This window comes from Erythranthe guttata, chromosome 9 (genome assembly GCF_056151865.1).
Source record: "Erythranthe guttata isolate IM_541 chromosome 9, IM_541, whole genome shotgun sequence".
Classification (NCBI taxonomy): Eukaryota; Viridiplantae; Streptophyta; class Magnoliopsida; order Lamiales; family Phrymaceae; genus Erythranthe; species Erythranthe guttata.
This window is the reverse complement of record NC_142541.1, coordinates 669,213-687,438: the sequence shown is the minus strand read 5'-3', so window position 1 is coordinate 687,438 and position 18,226 is coordinate 669,213. Positions and strand designations below refer to the sequence as shown.

At 34.1% G+C, this 18,226-nt stretch overlaps 3 protein-coding genes across 3 annotated transcripts; all 3 read left to right on the top strand.

Moving 5' to 3' along the window:
- Positions 1-1,057: 1,057 nt before the first annotated feature.
- On the top strand, positions 1,058-5,279 carry LOC105975085 (E3 ubiquitin-protein ligase RGLG2). The gene is made up of 12 exons (XM_013000257.2): positions 1,058-1,283; positions 2,460-2,722; positions 2,817-2,901; positions 3,012-3,152; positions 3,238-3,351; positions 3,431-3,528; positions 3,748-3,827; positions 3,941-4,046; positions 4,163-4,290; positions 4,397-4,577; positions 4,685-4,741; positions 4,906-5,279. The coding sequence occupies exons 2-12, from the start codon at positions 2,495-2,497 to the stop codon at positions 4,984-4,986; spliced, it is 1,299 nt and encodes a 432-aa protein (XP_012855711.1). The 5' UTR covers positions 1,058-1,283; positions 2,460-2,494; the 3' UTR covers positions 4,987-5,279.
- Positions 5,280-7,071: 1,792 nt separating this feature from the next.
- LOC105975080 (indole-3-glycerol phosphate synthase, chloroplastic) lies at positions 7,072-10,282 on the top strand. The gene is made up of 10 exons (XM_013000253.2): positions 7,072-7,430; positions 7,938-8,171; positions 8,247-8,423; positions 8,521-8,595; positions 8,692-8,736; positions 8,824-8,988; positions 9,153-9,231; positions 9,459-9,541; positions 9,647-9,715; positions 9,940-10,282. The coding sequence occupies exons 1-10, from the start codon at positions 7,251-7,253 to the stop codon at positions 10,024-10,026; spliced, it is 1,194 nt and encodes a 397-aa protein (XP_012855707.2). The 5' UTR covers positions 7,072-7,250; the 3' UTR covers positions 10,027-10,282.
- A 1,010-nt stretch (positions 10,283-11,292) lies between these two features.
- Positions 11,293-16,910, top strand: LOC105975048 (putative galactinol--sucrose galactosyltransferase 2). The gene is made up of 14 exons (XM_013000218.2): positions 11,293-11,956; positions 12,356-12,585; positions 12,701-12,791; positions 12,883-12,931; positions 13,011-13,102; positions 13,173-13,280; positions 13,381-13,503; positions 14,096-14,506; positions 14,591-14,732; positions 15,276-15,343; positions 15,446-15,580; positions 15,677-15,897; positions 15,999-16,087; positions 16,291-16,910. The coding sequence occupies exons 1-14, from the start codon at positions 11,469-11,471 to the stop codon at positions 16,570-16,572; spliced, it is 2,529 nt and encodes an 842-aa protein (XP_012855672.2). The 5' UTR covers positions 11,293-11,468; the 3' UTR covers positions 16,573-16,910.
- The last annotated feature ends 1,316 nt before the right edge of the window (positions 16,911-18,226 follow it).

Sequence of the window (18,226 nt, the reverse complement as noted above, 5' to 3'; positions counted from 1 at the left end):
ATTGTTTTTATATTTATTATATATCACACGTTCTGAAAAACAAATATAGAACATTAATCCATGTCTATAAAGATATTGATAGAGATATATAATTCAACATTAAATTTGACAAAATATTCAAAACAATGAAAGATAGTGAAAATGATCGAGTGGATTAATCATGCATGGTTTTGACATATATACCCCCCACCTGCGAAAAAATGACAAAGGGACCTATTCTTTGATGTAGATTAGAACAAAAAACTCTTTTTTTTTTATTTTATCTATAAGCGAGAGAGGCCATCGTCTAGGGTCCACGAGTTTTACTAACGGACCCACAAAAAAAAAAAATTGGCGTAATTTCAAGCTAGTGCTCCTCGAACCGTTGCTTGACTGTCGTGACCCGATCGCCTCGCACCTCAATCTACTCCAAAAACCTCGACTCAAATCGATTTGTTAGACTCGCCACCGACTCCAATTACGCTGAAATCGCCGGCCGTTTCAGCGTGTGTGAAGCTATTTTTGAATTTTGCGTTAGACAGCTCTACCACGTGCTTTGCACCAATTACCGTTCCTGAGTCGGGTTTCCAACCCACTCCGAGTTGGATCCTGTGTGGTCGGTGTTTTGATTTTAGGAAGAAGATGATAATTTTTCTTTTCTTTTTTTCTTGTTTGTTTTTAAAGATTAAATCTTTATTTAATATATACAATTTAAGTGAATGGACAAATTCACCCTACAAATCTCACGTGCAGCGCACATAATTTAACATTCCGTCCAAAATTACTAGAAAATCGAATTTAGAAGGAACTGTACAACGACTTAACTAGTTGGAGTAAACCTATATTAAAAAAAAATATTTAGGGGGGGGCAAACTGCAAAACTACCAATAATTTAGGGGCGAACTTCTTTTTACCCAAATCTTAAATCAGGCATGTATATAACTATAAATACGTGTCATGTCAATATTGTTATATTAACTATATTTTATACACTTTTATCAAACACGTATCAAAATAGAATACTAAATCACAACGGAATTATAAGTATTAAATACTCTCTCTATCATTATCCATCTCTAACTACGAAAGCCGATTTATCTTTTAATTTTACCACTATCGGTAAATATATAAATCACACGTGAATTAAATCTACAAACACCTTTCACAATCTCACACTCTCTCTCTCCTCTCTCTCTCTCTCTCTAGAACACACACTAGAACACACACATTGCTCAGTGTTCTTACTCTTCTCAATCTCCTGTGACAACAACCAATGCTGGACGCGAAGAAAGGTTGTTAACGAGGTGAGGAAGATCTGTTAATTTAATGATTAAACCAAAATTTTTTATGATTTTTTTTTTCTTTTGGCTGTTTGTTTAATCAAAAGCCGGGGTTTGTGTTTTGTTGTATAAATTCTGCGTTGTTTCTGAATTCTGATTTGCAACATAGTTTGGAATTTGTGTGCTTCAGTTAATTATCGATTCTGATGTTCGATTCTGTATTTATTTTGTTGTTTTTGAGTAGTGTGTGTGTGTGTGTGTGTGTGTGTGTGTGCGTGTGTGTTTGTGATTGTGAAGATAGAACTTTGATTAGATTCAGGTTTTTTAGTGGTTTAATTAATTTAATGATTTGTTTCTATGTCGGTTGAGATTGAAATCTTATCTGTTATTAATTATTATAAGTAAACACATAATCGTAATTTTATGTAATTTGTTGTGGAAATTCAATTTTTGATTAAGGAAAGCTCTAGGTTACTGAATTAATCCCCCAATTTCAATTTAAGGCAACAACGTATAAATATTTCATGTTTCACCTTCTTCGAAAACTGATCTGGACAGAGATAATGCAGGAGATATTTATTTATTTTTTTAATTTCCGTTTATTCAAGTGATCTCGTAGTAGTCGTGAATTCGAGCTAGTGATTTATTTCTTGAACTGCATCTCTTATGTATAATCTATTTGAGTATATGATCTCTTTTGCTTCTGCCTTAGATGCAAGATAATTTGTAGTACTATTCTAGCACCATGATTGTTGAAATGGACTACGAACGATTCAAATTCGGAATACTGTGTAAGAGTACGAAATAGTAAAATTGGAGTTTAATTTGTTTCTGCAAGAAGATTTCATATTGCCTGATGTTTTATATAACGTTCTTATTTAATCTGTAAACTTTAAACAGAGAATTTTTTTCGTTCGGAACTGCCATAGTAGCTAAAGAGCATTGAATTGAAATTAGTATAGGTATCGAACTAAGTCTGGTCAAATATAGCCAGATTATACTGTTTTGTTTTTTCAGAATTCGTATTTTTCACATAATATCGCTGATAAATGTACGTGCTGTTGTTGGAGTTTCTAGTTTGGATTGAATTTCAATCGGACTTCAGAATTCAGCAGCCTGAATATCTAATGCTTACATTTTCTACTTGTAACAGCCGCATTTGTTATGATGATGCATAAATAACTAACCATATTCTTTCAGTGAAAAAGAATCATTGTTCAAGTTTACGAGAAAAAATGGGTGCGAAGAATTCGAAAAAATCAATGTCGGGTCGATATTCGTCCTACGGATCATCGAGTTCAAATTCATGGAACCATCAGCCCCATGCGCAGTCACCATATGTTCAGCGGAGTCAAAGCTATGCACCTCCACATGCAAACTATGGCCCACCACCCACCGAGCCTAATAGGAAACCGGATAAGAAATACTCGAGAATAGACGACAATTACCATACCTTAGATCAGGTACAACTATTCTAACATATCCTTGTATCAACTAAGATATTATATTTTTTTTTTCTAGATTAACTCTTTCTAAATAAATTGTTCATTATTGTAGGTTACTGATGCCCTTGCGCGCGCTGGTCTGGAATCCTCAAATTTAATTGTTGGTATCGATTTCACGAAGAGCAATGAGTGGACGGGTATATTCCCTTCTGTGTGCCAAAAAAATTCTTTAACTATTAATATTATTAATATTATTACATAGCTGTAATGAAATTTATTTTAAATTTGTTCAATTTTGTTCATTCAGGTGCCAGATCATTTCAGCGGAGAAGTTTGCATCACATTGGAGATGAGCAAAATCCATACGAACAAGCCATATCAATTATTGGAAGAACATTATCCAAATTCGACGAAGATAATTTAATTCCCTGTTTCGGATTTGGAGACGGTAATTTACTTTAGCATTGTATTACTTTTACTTCTGTAGCAATAAAATAAAGTCAAATACCTTACGGAAAATCTAATATTGACAGCTTCAACGCACGACCAAGAAGTCTTCAGCTTTTTCTCAGACGATAGATTTTGTGAGGGTTTTGAGGAAGTGATGAGTCGGTATAGAGAACTAGTTCCTCAATTACGACTTGCAGGTTGATTATTGAATCTTTAGATTTTTCTCTTACATGATTTGTTTTGTCTTACAAAAGCTGTCTCCTTCTCTCTCTACAGGCCCCACATCATTTGCTCCTGTTATCGAAATGGCTATCACTATAGTCGAACAGAGTGGTGGCCAGTACCATGTTTTACTCATTATAGCCGATGGACAGGTACTATGTTATAGACGAAATTAATCTGAAACTTTTATTCTTGTATTAATAGAAAAGTACCATGTTTTAAATTGTTTTTAATTAGTAATGTTAATATCATTTTTTATTGTTTGAAATTAACCATGAAAAAGTTCGGAATTTCTTATTCTTTCTTTTTCATGGATTTTCTGTTTCTCGGTGTAATTATTTACATTTCATTTTTTTTAATTCGATGTATAGGTCACAAGAAGTGTTGACACTGATCGTGGTCAGTTAAGTCCCCAAGAGAAGAAAACTGTGGAGGCAATTGTCAAAGCAAGGTACTTAATAACTCATAGTGTAATTAATATCTGATAATAATAATATACGAACAATCGTTTTGTAATCTGGTTAAGCTGTGAACATTTTTGTATTATATTTCTTTTCTTTACAGTGAGTACCCATTGTCAATAGTAGTAGTGGGAGTTGGAGATGGACCATGGGATATGATGAAGGAATTCGATGATAATATACCTGCTCGAGCATTCGACAATTTCCAGGCAAGTAATCCTCGTGTATTTCTCTCCATTTGCAATAATCTTTTATTTAATTAGATAAAGGAGTTGCTTCACATTTTGGCAGATTTACTAATTAAACGATTCTCTGTATTTCTTAGTTTGTGAACTTCACAGAAATAATGTGGAAAAACATGGATCGATCCCGGAAAGAAGCTGAGTTTGCACTTTCGGCTTTAATGGAAATACCTTCACAATATAAAGCCACATTGGAGCTCAACCTTCTCGGGTTTAAATTCTCTTTTTTTTTTTAATTTTTTTTTAATTTTTAATTTGGGTTATGTTGGGAATTTCTTTTGCAATCTCCTGTTTACATTTAAAAAATATTTGGTCAGTGTTTCGAGAGGAAAGGTTATAGACCGGGTCCCACTTCCACCTCCTTCGTACGGTGCAGCTTCTTTTAAAACGGGGAAACCTTCTAGGTCGAACAGTTTCGGTCCAAGTGCACCTTCTTCTAGCGTACATGATCCAGTGCCTCGCAGCCCTTCTAGAAGCAATGATGCTTCTGAAAACCATGTAATAAAACTCTCTCTATATATTTTTTTGTTTATATTAGTGAAGCTACAAGTATATATATTTCTTTGTAATTGACATTGTTCTTTATTTGTTCACTTTCTTGACAGCTTTGCCCCATCTGTATTACCGAACCCAAAAATATGGCGTTCGTCTGTGGACACCAGGTATACAGTTGTGCTCTCTCTCTCTCTCTCTCTCTCTCTCTCTCTCTCTCTCTCTCTCTCTCTCTCTCTCTCTCTCTCTCTCTCTCTCTCTCTCTCTCTCTCTCTCTATCTCTCATCATCATCTCTCTCATCTCTCATCATCATCTCTCTCTTCTCAATCTCAGACATGTTGTGGATGTGGAGAAACAATCTCGTTGTGTCCAATTTGCCGAGTACCCATTGAGACAAGGATCAGGCTCTACTAAAATGAATTTCGAAAATAAAGTTCTCCATGCTTAAAAATCTGCAATGGCTTACCTACATATGATGGCTCAGTCGCCATTGCATTATAATTAATTTGTTTCCAAATATATAGTTTCTTTAGTGTCTATGTAAATATGCTTTAATAATTCAATATCGTTCTTCTTCACGAATAACAGTAGTTATTATTTTATTTTTTTACAGTCAAACTAACTCTCGATATATTGGAATTTTTTCGAATAATATCGTTTTTTGAGCTGTGTTTTAGCATATTCAAAACACCTCTTTTTTTTTCCAAGATCTTGAATATTTCAAATTATTTGATTCGATTTTCAGTTAATCTGTTGAAAGATGTATGTAGAAACATAACAGATTAGTTCACCATACGTAATTGATCCTACATGAGTAGCATTGAAAATCAAAATTATATTTGATATGAATTTCGGTCTATTCGTTTACACTTCTATACATAAATTTCTAGTTTCTTCGTCTCGAGTTTTTGACTTGATCTGAAATTATATGAATACTTGAGCTGAATTCGAATCGACCTACATCAAGCTTGAGCTCATTTGCAGCACTAAATAGGATTGATTACACGACAAATGATTCCCGAAGAATTAAATCGTGTAACAATAAAATTTAAAAACAAGAATCCAAAAAGAAAAATCTTGAAAATAATTGATTTTACATAAAAATAAAAATAATAAAAACATAGAATAGTTGTATTGTCATATAACTAACTCACTGCATTATAACTGGATTAGAAAACCACCAAAGAACCAAAGCACAAGTAATTAAAACCAGTGGGATTAGATGAATTGCTCTCTCTCCTCTTGAAGGCTTACCCTTCTTTGAGACATCATTAAAAAAGACATCTTCTTCATCAAAATTATTTACCTGGTTTGAATTATCCAATCCCTTCAAAGCAGCTGCCGGAAAGTTGACCAAGAACTGATGGTCATCGGATAATCTGGCGGCAGACGACGTATAACTCGCCGATCGATGCATATTTTCTTGAGAACTATACACACAAAATAATATCTATATTAAATCAAGATTTATTTGTTTATATGATGACCATATATAGAGAAATATTGCAGGGATCGGATTGTAAATAAGGTGCAAAGTGAATACCCTTTGCTTGTTCTTGGCTTCTTCTAATGAGTTCTATGCTGGCACACAAATGTGAAGAACAAGAAAAGTGGTTTGGATTTTTTAGTGTGTGTGTGTGTGTGTGTGTGTGTGTGTGTGTGTGTGTGTGTGTGTGTGTGTGTGTGTGTGTGTGTGTGTGTGTGTGTGTGTGTGTGTGTGTGTGTGTGTGGAGAGAATGAACTTGTGAAGCAATTAAAGGTAATTGCATGTGATGGGATACGTCCTAATTAAACAAGATGATTGTATTATATAGTATGTATTGTGTGGGTGAGATTGTGGACCGTTGGATCACACCATAGATCTTTATTCAGGTGGGGTGGCATAATTTCCACGTGTGCATATGTTCTCAATTAAGATAAAGATAAAATAATATTTTGGAGATTTTGTTATGCATTTGCATTTTTTTTTTACCATATCTTCTAATTGTGGGAAGAGATTATTGCAATAAAATGTATATCTATAAAGATATTGCATCATTTTTAAGATCAACATACCATAGTAAATTAGTAATGTTCATTGTTCAATATGAGATTTTGATTAGTTGGAAATAAGTAGAGTAATCATATTTTATGTTACTCAAGTATTTTGATCAACTAATTTAGGTAAACAATACAGCACTTATTTTGAAAAATCATTACTAGCAATCTCAATTTCTGTTCGACTTTACGGTCACACCTAAGATAAAGTCATATTACAAAAAAAACTCTTCAGGTTTGGTAAATTACGACCACCCTCAGTTATTTATTTTCTTATGAAAAAAAAACTCGTAATTTAGTAGGTAAATTTGATACCGTAAGGATAAACGTGTAAGACAATATATAGTTGAGCAGTGTAATTGCAATTATCCAAACATAAAGGGGTTTTTCGTAATTTGCCCTTTTATATTTTTGTTTTTTCTTGCAACGATTTATAGCCACTAACACACGACTATTAAATTTAAATAAATTATAAATAGCACTTCATTTCCATCTCTCCACTCAATACACATCCATCCATACAGAAAACGAGGCACTCCGAGCTCAACTGAATTTTGATTTCGTTTCAATTTTCAAAAAATACATACACATATAGATACACAATATATACATACACAATATATACATACATATCTGCATTCATGGAATGCATGAATGTGATATCGTTAAGGGCATCATCGTCTGCGACGAATTCAACACAGGGATTTTCATTTCAGCAGCTACGAAAATCCGCATTTCTCAGGCCTATGCCGCCGCAGACGCGCGTGCCAAATCACTCGCCGTTCAAGCATCAATCCTTCCCCTCTGTTAAATCTCAGCAGGTAATTACATTTTTTAGAAATTTACTTTCACTTGTTCAATTGCTTATTTAAATTATTTTGTTTGCGCCGTGTGATGTTATTTGGTGGGTTTTTGCTGGATTTTAGTGATTAGGGTTTTTTTGGGTTGAAATTGCAGTCTGTTATTGGGAATTGGGATTGGTTGAATTTAATTGTGCTCATGGTGTTTGGATGTGAAGGATTTTATAAGGGGTGAGAAGAATTAGTTCAGATTAATGCAGAATGTGGTTTTGATATTTGAATGTTTTGATCTTAAATTTTATTGTGACATTTTTTATGTAATGAAGTGCTTATTAGATGTAAAAGTCGAAGAAGCAAAAAAAAAAAAATCGAAGCTAACCACTAACCAGTATTTAAGCAAATTAACAGCAGTGAAATTTATATAGAATAGCATATATGAAATAACATAAAATAGTGCTAGTAGAGATCTCAATTCATAGTAGAGACCCTTTGAGTCGACCTAAAATGGTCTCGTTCTCGTACTTTTAGTTTGAAGTGAAAGATGAATCCGAAACAGATACTCCCAAAGTTAAGGAGGGTGAAATCGGAATTTACCAAGATGAAGTGACTGCAAGTCAAGGTATAAAGATAAGGAGGCGGCCGCCAACCGGACCGCCAGTTCACTACGTGGGTCCGTTTGAATTTCGCCTGCAGAACGAAGGGAACACCCCACGTAATATTCTCGAAGAAATTGTGTGGCATAAGGATCTTGAACTCGCTCAGGTACTCTTTCATTTGTTGTGACACTTCTTTATTTGATAAAAATGGCAGTGTCGTAATTGCATTTTCGTATTATAGATGAAAGTGAAAAAACCGCTTGTCTCGCTGAGGAAACTGCTGGATAATGCTCCACCGGTTCGAGATTTTATTGGAGCTTTGAAAGAGGCGAATTTACGGACCGGTTTTCCTGGTTTAATTGCTGAAGTGAAAAAGGCTTCACCGAGTAAAGGGGTTTTAAGAGAAGATTTTGATCCTGTAAGTCTGTGATTTCTTTTTTTGTATTTAATCTTATATACTAGATCATATTAATTAATCGCCTCGAAAAGATGAATCTTATCGATATTTTTGGCAGGTCCAAATTGCTAAAGCATATGAAAAAGGTGGAGCAGCATGCCTTAGTGTTTTAACCGATGAGAAATACTTCCAGGTAAGCGCCAGCCATATATCTTCTTTAATTTACTACACTTGTTTATTGCAGTTTATCTGATTGCTTTTTCGTTCCTTCGAACTGGGGGTAAAATAGGGAAGCTTTGAAAATTTAGAGGCCATTAGAAACTCCGGAGTACAGGTATGCTATATTTCCACGATTCTTTCCATGGTATTATGTTTTTTCCTATATTATGTTAACTGAGTTGTGCAATTTGTTTGAACTCAGTGCCCACTCTTGTGTAAAGAATTTATAATAGAAGCATATCAAATATACTATGCTCGAGCGAAAGGTGCGGATGCAATTCTATTAATTGCTGCTATTTTACCTGATCTCGACATCAAATACATGCTCAAGATTAGCAAAATGCTGGGTTTGACCGTACTCGTTGAGGTCTGACTTTTGCTGCTATTGCCATTAACTTCCTTGATATCATGTTTTTTTCGATGAGTATTTAATTTACTGATTGTGTTTGCGTAAATTCCTGTTCGGTTTAAAAAAAAAATATATACTGTTCTTAATCCTCATCCAATTTTTTTGGTCTTTCAATCTTCTAGGTACATGATGAGAGAGAGATGGATCGTGTTATCGAGATTCAGGGAATTGAACTTATTGGCATCAATAACCGTGACCTCGGTAATTTTAATTCACCGAGTTATATGCTAAATACGTATTTCATTAATCTTCTTCAAATAGTGAATGTTCTTTTCATACTTTTGCTATTTGCATGCATTAATTTTGCTTCGATTTGTGTCCTGTGATGTAACCTATGAAGTTGAAATTGCATAATAACGAGCTAAATATGATTGTTATTAAGTTGAAAAGACGATTAATTCAGCTAAACTCAACGCCTATATATATAGGAACATTTGAGGTTGATATTGCCAACACGAAAAAGCTTCTTGAAGGTGAACGCGGACAAAGGATACGTGAGAAAGGCATTACTGTAAGTACTCTTACAAGTAAATCTACTAATTATATTCGTTTAATTTTGCCTCGTGTCATTTAATCAAATAATAAACTGTTTCCCGTTTTCGTAAAAAATCCACAGGTTGTCGGAGAGTCTGGACTTTTCACTCCTGCCGATATTGCATATGTTCAGGAAGCTGGTGTTAATGCGGTAAGCAGTCCCGACTCTCTCTCTCTCTCTCTCTCTCTCTCTCTCTCTCTCTCTCTCTCTCTCTCTCTCTCTCTCTCTCTCTCTCTCTCTCTCTCTCTCTCTCTCTCTCTCTCTCTCTCTCTCTCTCTCTCTCTCTCTCTCTCTCTCTCTCTCTCTCTCTCTCTCTCTCTCTCTCTCTCTCTCTCTCTCTCATGCATGTAAATTCTTGTGGCTTAATTATACAGGTACTGGTAGGAGAGTCACTTGTGAAGCAGGATGATCCTAGTGTGGGAATAACTCAACTCTTTGGTAAAGATATCTCCTCTTCTTGATGCTGTTTTGCGTCGTATATACGATTTTTGTAGCTGCTCTCGATCGACTATGGAGAATACGCTTACTTGAGTTACATCACTTATTCAGTTTTGACTCATAAATCCCTATATATACATATTTAAATTTTTTTTTCATTTGTGAAGATATCAAGTCTGAAAGTGTAGTTAACAAGGTATTGTTGTATGACTGTATCAGATAATTGTGAATTAATGTCAATATCATTTTCAGGAAAAAGAAAAAAAAAACATTATACAATTATATTTTATTTAGTATAATTAAATGTAAAATAAATAAGTAATTATCTTTTTTTTTTTTTTTGGAAGAATTTTGTACACTGAATCTCCTATAATTTAATTATACAATTGGGTTCACATAATATAGGAAAATATAAAGTAGCCAAATAATAGTGGATAAGTGGCATCAAAATTATACAAATTAGAGCACCCTTTGAGTTATGCTCAAATTATGAAAATCTCTCTTTATGTTTTGATAATTATAACAACTCTCAACTATGTAATATCAAATTTATCCAGTGTTTTAAAAATTGGTTGAGGCGGCTGATTAATCGGTCTCCGAGGCGGAGGCGGTCCCAAACCTTTACAATTTTAGTGTAAAGGTTTGAAAATTCGACTTTTTGCCTGTGAGACGGTTTTAGGCGGTCTGAGGCGGTGCGAGGCGGTCAAGCCCTTTAAGGCGGGTCAAACTCGATGGCAAAAATTGGCAAAAAATCGGTCAAAAATGATTTTTTTTTAATAATTCAATCTAAAAGTTGGGATTTTAATTAAAAAAAATTTGAGTTTATGTTTTATTTTGTTTATGTTAACTGTTGTTATTAAAGAACTAAAAATGTATGACATGAATATTCAAGAATAAATGTAAATCCAAAAAAATTGTCTTTTTATTTATATTTTATAAAGATATTTATGTATTATGATATATACAATAATATACATGATGGAGATGTTTAAATATCTTTTTTTATATGTTTTAAGTACTTATAAATAATATCTAGAAATATATTATATTAAATTTTAAAAACTGATTTTTTTCCAATTTATCACCGATTAATCTCTGCCGCACCGATTAATGGTGAGTCGGTGCCTGACCGCCTCCGACCCGATTACCGTTTTTTACAACCTTGAATTTACCTACTAAATCAGGGGGTTTTTCGTTAGACATTACATAGTTGGGGGAGTGATTACTAATTATACAAACATAAGGGTCTTTTCATAATTTAAAGTTACTTCCGGGGCTCGCCATAATTTGCCCATAAACTTATTACAAAGGATGAAAGGAATATGATTCGATCAAAAGTCGGCCATTTTCTTACCTTCGAAAATAATTAATTCTGTCCCATCCAAGAAATTTAACCAATTTATTCTGTTTTTTTTTTTCTTTTTTTTTTTTTCCTGCTCATCCAAAAATTTCTCAATTCTAACAGATGGCAATTTCAATGGCATTCAATTCGACTAATTTGATATATAATAGCAGAAATTTCATCAACTGTTTGCTGCTCAGAAACCCCTCCTACACTCTTCTTCTCAGTAGCGCTGCTGCAATTCGTTCACCAAATTCAGTTCTCGATTTCGGACACAATCCTCTCAGATGTTCGAACCTCCGTACATTTTCATCGTACCGTACAAAAAATTATACTAATAGCAGCATCGGCGGGAAGAATTTCTGTGCAATTGCGACTGACCCATTGAAGGGCGAGGCTAAAATGACGGTGACAGCTGAGCCGTTCATCAAAGACGGTTCCTTTGTGGTTAATGGGAGTGTTGTGGTGCTGACACGTGTCCCCTCAAACGTCGTCGTTTATCCGCTGAATGATGGTTCTTCGTCTTCTTCTTCTCCATCGTCTGCTGCTTTTATTGGCGCCAGCTCGAGTGTTCGTAGTTGCAGACATGTTTTTGGTCTTGGTGTTCTTCAGTATGTTTTCTTCTCCGACCAATTTCTAGGTTTTGCATAAATTTATGATTTTGTGATATTAAATCATAATTAAAATTTATGTTTTAGGGGGGTTTTGGTGACAATCATTAATTCTTAGTTTGGATCATTGGAAAGTTATTTTATGGGATTATCCTAATTTTCTTGATTAAGTTAAAAATATGAAATGATTATACGAAACGGTAGTTCGAATTCACGATTTTATTACCAAACGTCACTTAATTGTGGAAAATGCAATTTTATCTTAAGCTGCAAAAATGAGATCTTTTTTTTTTCGCAACAAAATCCGGATTTTCTTGACTAGTGTGTTCGTCTGGCTCGAAGTTGAAGTTTTACGAGTTTGAGTTTTTCTTTGATTTTTGGTGAATATTATATTTGCAGAGAATGCAAGTTTACGTGTCTCTTCAGACACAAAATTTGGTGGATGATACCCCGATTCGGGAGTTTCGGAAGCGATATTCCCATTGAAACACAAATGCTGCTCTTGGAAGTGAAGGAAGAATCTCTCGACAACACTTCGTACGTTCTGTTATTGCCAGTATTGGAAGGGGCATTTAGGGCAACGTTGCAAGGTACTTCTGCAAATGAACTCGAGTTCTGTGTTGAAAGTGGTAAGTTTATTGCTATCTCGATTTTCCATTCCACAATTTTTTTTAGTTTTAATAATATTTTCGAAAAAAAAAATAGAGCTAAATAGTATTAGTGGTGTTTCATTCCATTCTGCAGGAGATGTTAATACCCAAACGAGTCAAGTATCGGAAGCCGTTTTCGTAAATTCAGGGAATAACCCGTTTGAGCTCATAAATGATTCTATCAAGTAAAGCCAATCTATTTTTATGTATTTATTCAATTAGTGATTTATGTGATTTTTTTTTTCTATTTGATATCTAATGAATTTTCGTTTGCAGGATACTTGAGCGGCACAAAGGCACCTTCGCTCATATTAACCACAAAAAGGTACAATTTATAATGAATTTATTTTCTCGTTTTTTATGATTTCCGGATCCGATTTAAATCGAACAAATTTGATGCATAGAAACCAGCACATTTGGATTGGTTCGGTTGGTGTACATGGGATGCTTTCTATAAAGATGTTAATGTACGAGGCATTAAAGAAGGTCTCGAAAGGTATTATACTAGAAATTAATTTAATCACTTTTATAAGTTCATTTCAATAAACAATTTTTATCGCCGACAGTTTTCTTGAAGGAGGGTGTCCACCCAAATTCTTGATTATCGACGATGGGTGGCAAGATACATTTAACGAGTTCCAGAAGGAAGGAGAACCTTTTATTGAAGGATCACAGTAAGTAATTCTTGATTTTAAATCGCACCTAGCTCCTTATAGCAATAATTAAATGTTTTATATTATTTTCGTTGTATAATTTTTTTTTTCGGAATTGTAGATTTGCGAGTAGATTAGTTGATCTCAAGGAATGTTCCAAGTTCATGGAGTCAGCTGTAGACGACACTGCATGCAATGATCTGCGTGATTTCGTCAAATTCATCAAAGAAAAATACGGCATGAAGTATGTTCTCGTATTGAAGTTCGTTAATTTTGAGTAGGGACGGAAATCGGATCGGGAATCCCAAATTCCAATCCAAAAGTTCCGATTTCAGAATTTTCCGATTGTTTTTTTTTTTTTTTGGAATGGAATTGGAATACGTATAAGATTCCGATGTCCGAACCGAATTTAATTTCCGAAAATTTTGACCTTTTTCCGAAAATGACACTTATAATATCAATATTATTATTTATTTTGTATTAAATGTGACCAAAAAATTGGAATTTTCGAATTCCGCTGATTTCAATCCAAAAAATATCTGATTTCGAAACAAGTTTTTACATTCCAATTTCCGAATTCCGAATTTTTTTTTGGACTGGAATTGGAATACATATAAGATTCCGATGTCCAAACCGAATTTAATTGCCGAGAATTTCGACCTTTTTCCTAAATGACACTTATAATATCAATATTATTATTTATTTTGTATTAAATGTGACCAAAAAATTGGAATTTTCGAATTCCGATTTTTCGGATCGTTTTGGAACGGAATTGGAATTAGTTTTACCACTTCCGAAAAACAAATTCTAATTGCAAGAAACTGTATGGTTTTTAGATACGTGTACGTTTGGCATGCATTGGCTGGATACTGGGGAGGGCTTTCACCATCATCCGAAAAATTGAACGAGTACAATCCGAAGATCGAATATCCGGTACAATCTCCCGGCAATATTGGAAACTATCGAGATATAGCAATGGACAGTTTAGAGAAATACGGAGTTGGTCTAATAGACCCTAAAAAAATTTACGAATTTTATAACGATCTTCATAGTTACCTTTCGAGATGCGGCGTTGACGGAGTGAAAGTAGATGTTCAGAATCTGATCGAGACGTTGGGCGCAGGGTATGGCGGTAGGGTCTCCCTCACCGGAAAATATCAAGAAGCGTTGGAAGATTCCGTCGAAAGGAATTTCGAAGGGAATAATCTTATTTCGTGTATGAGTCATAACACGGACTCTATATACAGGTTGTTTCGGAACTAGCACTTCTTGATTTTATCTGCCGATTTTGATTTAGTATTTTTTTTTATTGACTGATTAAATTTTGCTAGTTCGAGGAAAAGTGCTAGTGCGAGAGCGTCGGAGGATTTTATGCCATGGGAACCTATGTTTCAGACATTGCACGTTGCTTCCGTGGCGTTTAATAGCCTTTTACTTGGGGAGATTGTTGTCCCCGATTGGGACATGTTCCAGGTATGTTTTTGGAAATTCCGCTGATTGAGTTCCGGAAATTTCCGATTTTTGAACAATATTTTTCATTCCGATATCCAATTTTTCTGTTTTTTTTTTTTTTTGAACGGAATTGAAATACATATTAGATTCAATTTCCGGTCCGATTCTAATTTCCCAAAATTTATACCTTCCCCCCCCCCCCCCCCCCCCCGACCCGAAAATTATACTTATTATATCAATATTATTATTTATTTTTTATTATAGTTTTTTCATTCCAGTTTATGAAATTTCCAATTTCTTTGGAAAAAAAATTGGAATTAGTTTTTAATTTCCGAAAAAAAATATTTTTCTCCAAGAGTGCTAATTCCGATCTAATTTGTTCGATTTCCACCCCTAATCACGGGCCACATTCTAAATCAAAATTGAAGATGATTATATATAGCGAAAAAATTACATGAAGTACAATTAGATGAGGCAGATTCTATGTTACTGAATCTATCGTTATGAAATTGCAATTTTTGCATATTTTTGTAACATATTTCAAAATGTGATCCTAATTTTCAGAGCCATCATCACACGGCAGAATTCCATGGGGCAGCACGAGCAGTCGGTGGATGTGCAGTTTACGTGAGGTGAACTTTACTTGTAATAAGATGCTGAAAATTTACTCCCTTTTCTTTTTCTTTTTTCTTTTTTTTTTTAATAATTTCGTGAATTTTCGGTTAATACTACAGTGACAAGCCGGGGATGCATAATTTCGAAATACTCAAGAAACTGGTATTGCCCGATGGCTCGATATTAAGAGCTAAATACGCCGGACGACCTACACGTGATTGCTTATTTGCAGACACGGTTATGGATGGGAAAAGGTGAAATAATTTTTTTAAAAAAAGGAAAAATCGGATATTAATAAAATCGAAGTTTGTATTAGAAGTCTATAAGCTAACTAAAAGTGATTTTTGCAGCTTATTGAAAATTTGGAACTTGAATAACTATTCTGGAATTATCGGTGTTTTTAACTGCCAAGGAGCTGGAATTTGGCCAATGAGAAGTGGACCGGAAAAAAACCCTAATTCATCGTCTCTAGTTTTATCGGGCTGCGTGAGTTCTCAAGACATCGATTTTCTCCGAGAAGTAGCTGACGAGAGTTGGACAGGGAATTGTGCTGTCTATGCTTTTCATACTGGTACAACTATTTAACTTACTAATTATAAACTGATGACTCAAAAAAGTTCAAATTTCCCGTATTTTTTTGAAAATATTCGTTTGGCGTTTATCATGGTGTAGGATCCCTTTCTCGACTGTCGAAAGAGGAAAGTGTCCAAGTGTCTATAGCCACTCTCGAATGTGAAATATTTACGATTTCCCCGATAAGGGTAAGTAAAAACGAGTCATCTTATCTATCCTTATTTCCTTATTTAATTTTTTTTTTCTTTTTTTTACTTTGTTCGTCAAAGTTGTTAATTTTGACGATTTGCAATAATTTCGTTTTGTTCATATTTTATTGAACTTTTGTTTATAATATAGCTTTTAGTTGTAAATTTAATTGATTAAATTGTTACTCAAATCACATGAACAGGTTGTAAATGAAACGATTGAATTTGCTCCGATTGGGCTGATCGAAATGTACAATTCTGGTGGTGCAATTGAGGGTTTAAGTTTCACAACCGAGCCGTCGGGATGCAATATAAGAGTAAAGGCACGGGGCTGTGGCCGTTTCGGAGCCTACTCGAGTAAGAAACCGATTTATTGTACAGTCGATGAAGAGAGACAAGCGTTCACATACGATTCGGACAACGGGTTTCTGGTAATTAAACTTGATGGTGAATGCAAGAATTGGGATATTAATATCCACTATTAGTTTCGATTTTATTGGATTTGAATTTTTGCTCGAAATTTTCTTCATTGGGATCCATTTATCACCACAAGTTATACGGGCTTATGAGACACTACACCTGGTGAAATACACCATGTGGTTTTAAACCGTAGATCTACATAAATAAATGTCCACTAAGCACACATACACATATGGGTGTGTGTTACTATATGTAGATCGATTGTGTACAACTACATGGTGTATTTCATCGGGTGTGAGTTCCACATACGTTTGTATATGTAAAAACGAAAATAATAAAGGAATACATAAATAAATAAAGGGTAAATTACAACCACCCATGAGGTATGGTTAAATTACAAAAATCTCCCTCTTTTTTGGGTAAATTTAATGGAATCTTCGAGATTATATGATATATTATCACTTTTGTACTCGTTTTATCCCATTCGAACTCCACATTTTGAAACAAGATGATCATAATATGTGTTTTTGGGCTTGTATATATCAGATTGTGGTGCATCATAAACTGTATTTTTACACAAAACGAGTACAAACTAGAGCACATTCCACGAAATCTAGATGATTATGTTGAATTTGACACCATAAGGGGGAGATGTAAGAAAAAATCATAGTTGAGGGGTAGATGTAATTATCCAAACAAGAGGAGTTTTTTTGTAAATTAAACATATCTCAGGGGGGTGTTTGTAATTTACCCATAAATAAATAATGAAAATTGTGATTGTTGGTCTTATTTGATTGCTTGGTTTATAGTTGGAATTATGTTCGTGCTAGTTTTAACAAATTGCAAATGATAATCTTACAATTGAACAAATATTCTTTAGGAATATAATTACCAAAGGTTTGTCGGCAACAAAACGTGTTCTTTTCGAATACGATGACTGAAAGATGGTACAGTAGAAACTCGATAAATTAACATTTGATAAATTAATAATTCATTTAAATAATAATTTATTTCGATTCCGACTAGATAAAAACATCATAAATTTTTAGTTCGATAATTTAATATTTTTATCAAACCCAGTTTCATTGTATTGTGCCGGTTCCCAGGCAGACCGTCTGGTCCGGTCAAGTTCCGACAACTATAAAAATTTTGTTAGTCCCAATTATATTAAATTATAGTGGTTTAACTGCAGTTATCGTTTGTCGCACGTCGCCGTACGAGTTGCAATTTGCAAGTTTTCAAATTCTTTACTTTGGAATATTGGACCAAAAGTACGAATGAAAAATGTTGCGACCGATGCATGATTTGTAGAACATATCTAGTTGACAAAGATAAGTTATAATATAATTGAAATAATTGAGTAGTCCAAAATAATTAAGATCACTCCAATTGATAAATAACAAAATATTTTATGTTCTAAAAGAAAAAAAAATTAAGATATTGGATACGAAGGCACGTGCGTCAGCACGTGCTGTCAGTTAAGAACAACCAACTCATATCTGGTGGTTAGTCAACTTAAGTTAACTTCAATAATATCTTTTTTTTTTTTCTTTTTTTTTTTCATAATGGATTATTGACAACTAAGCAACAGTAATGTCATGATCAAATGTGACCAATTATATTAAAATATTCTCAATACAATGAACTTATACTCTATTTGCAGAACTTATACAATATTGCATAATACTCCTTTCGTGCTAAATTATTTCTCCTTTTGGA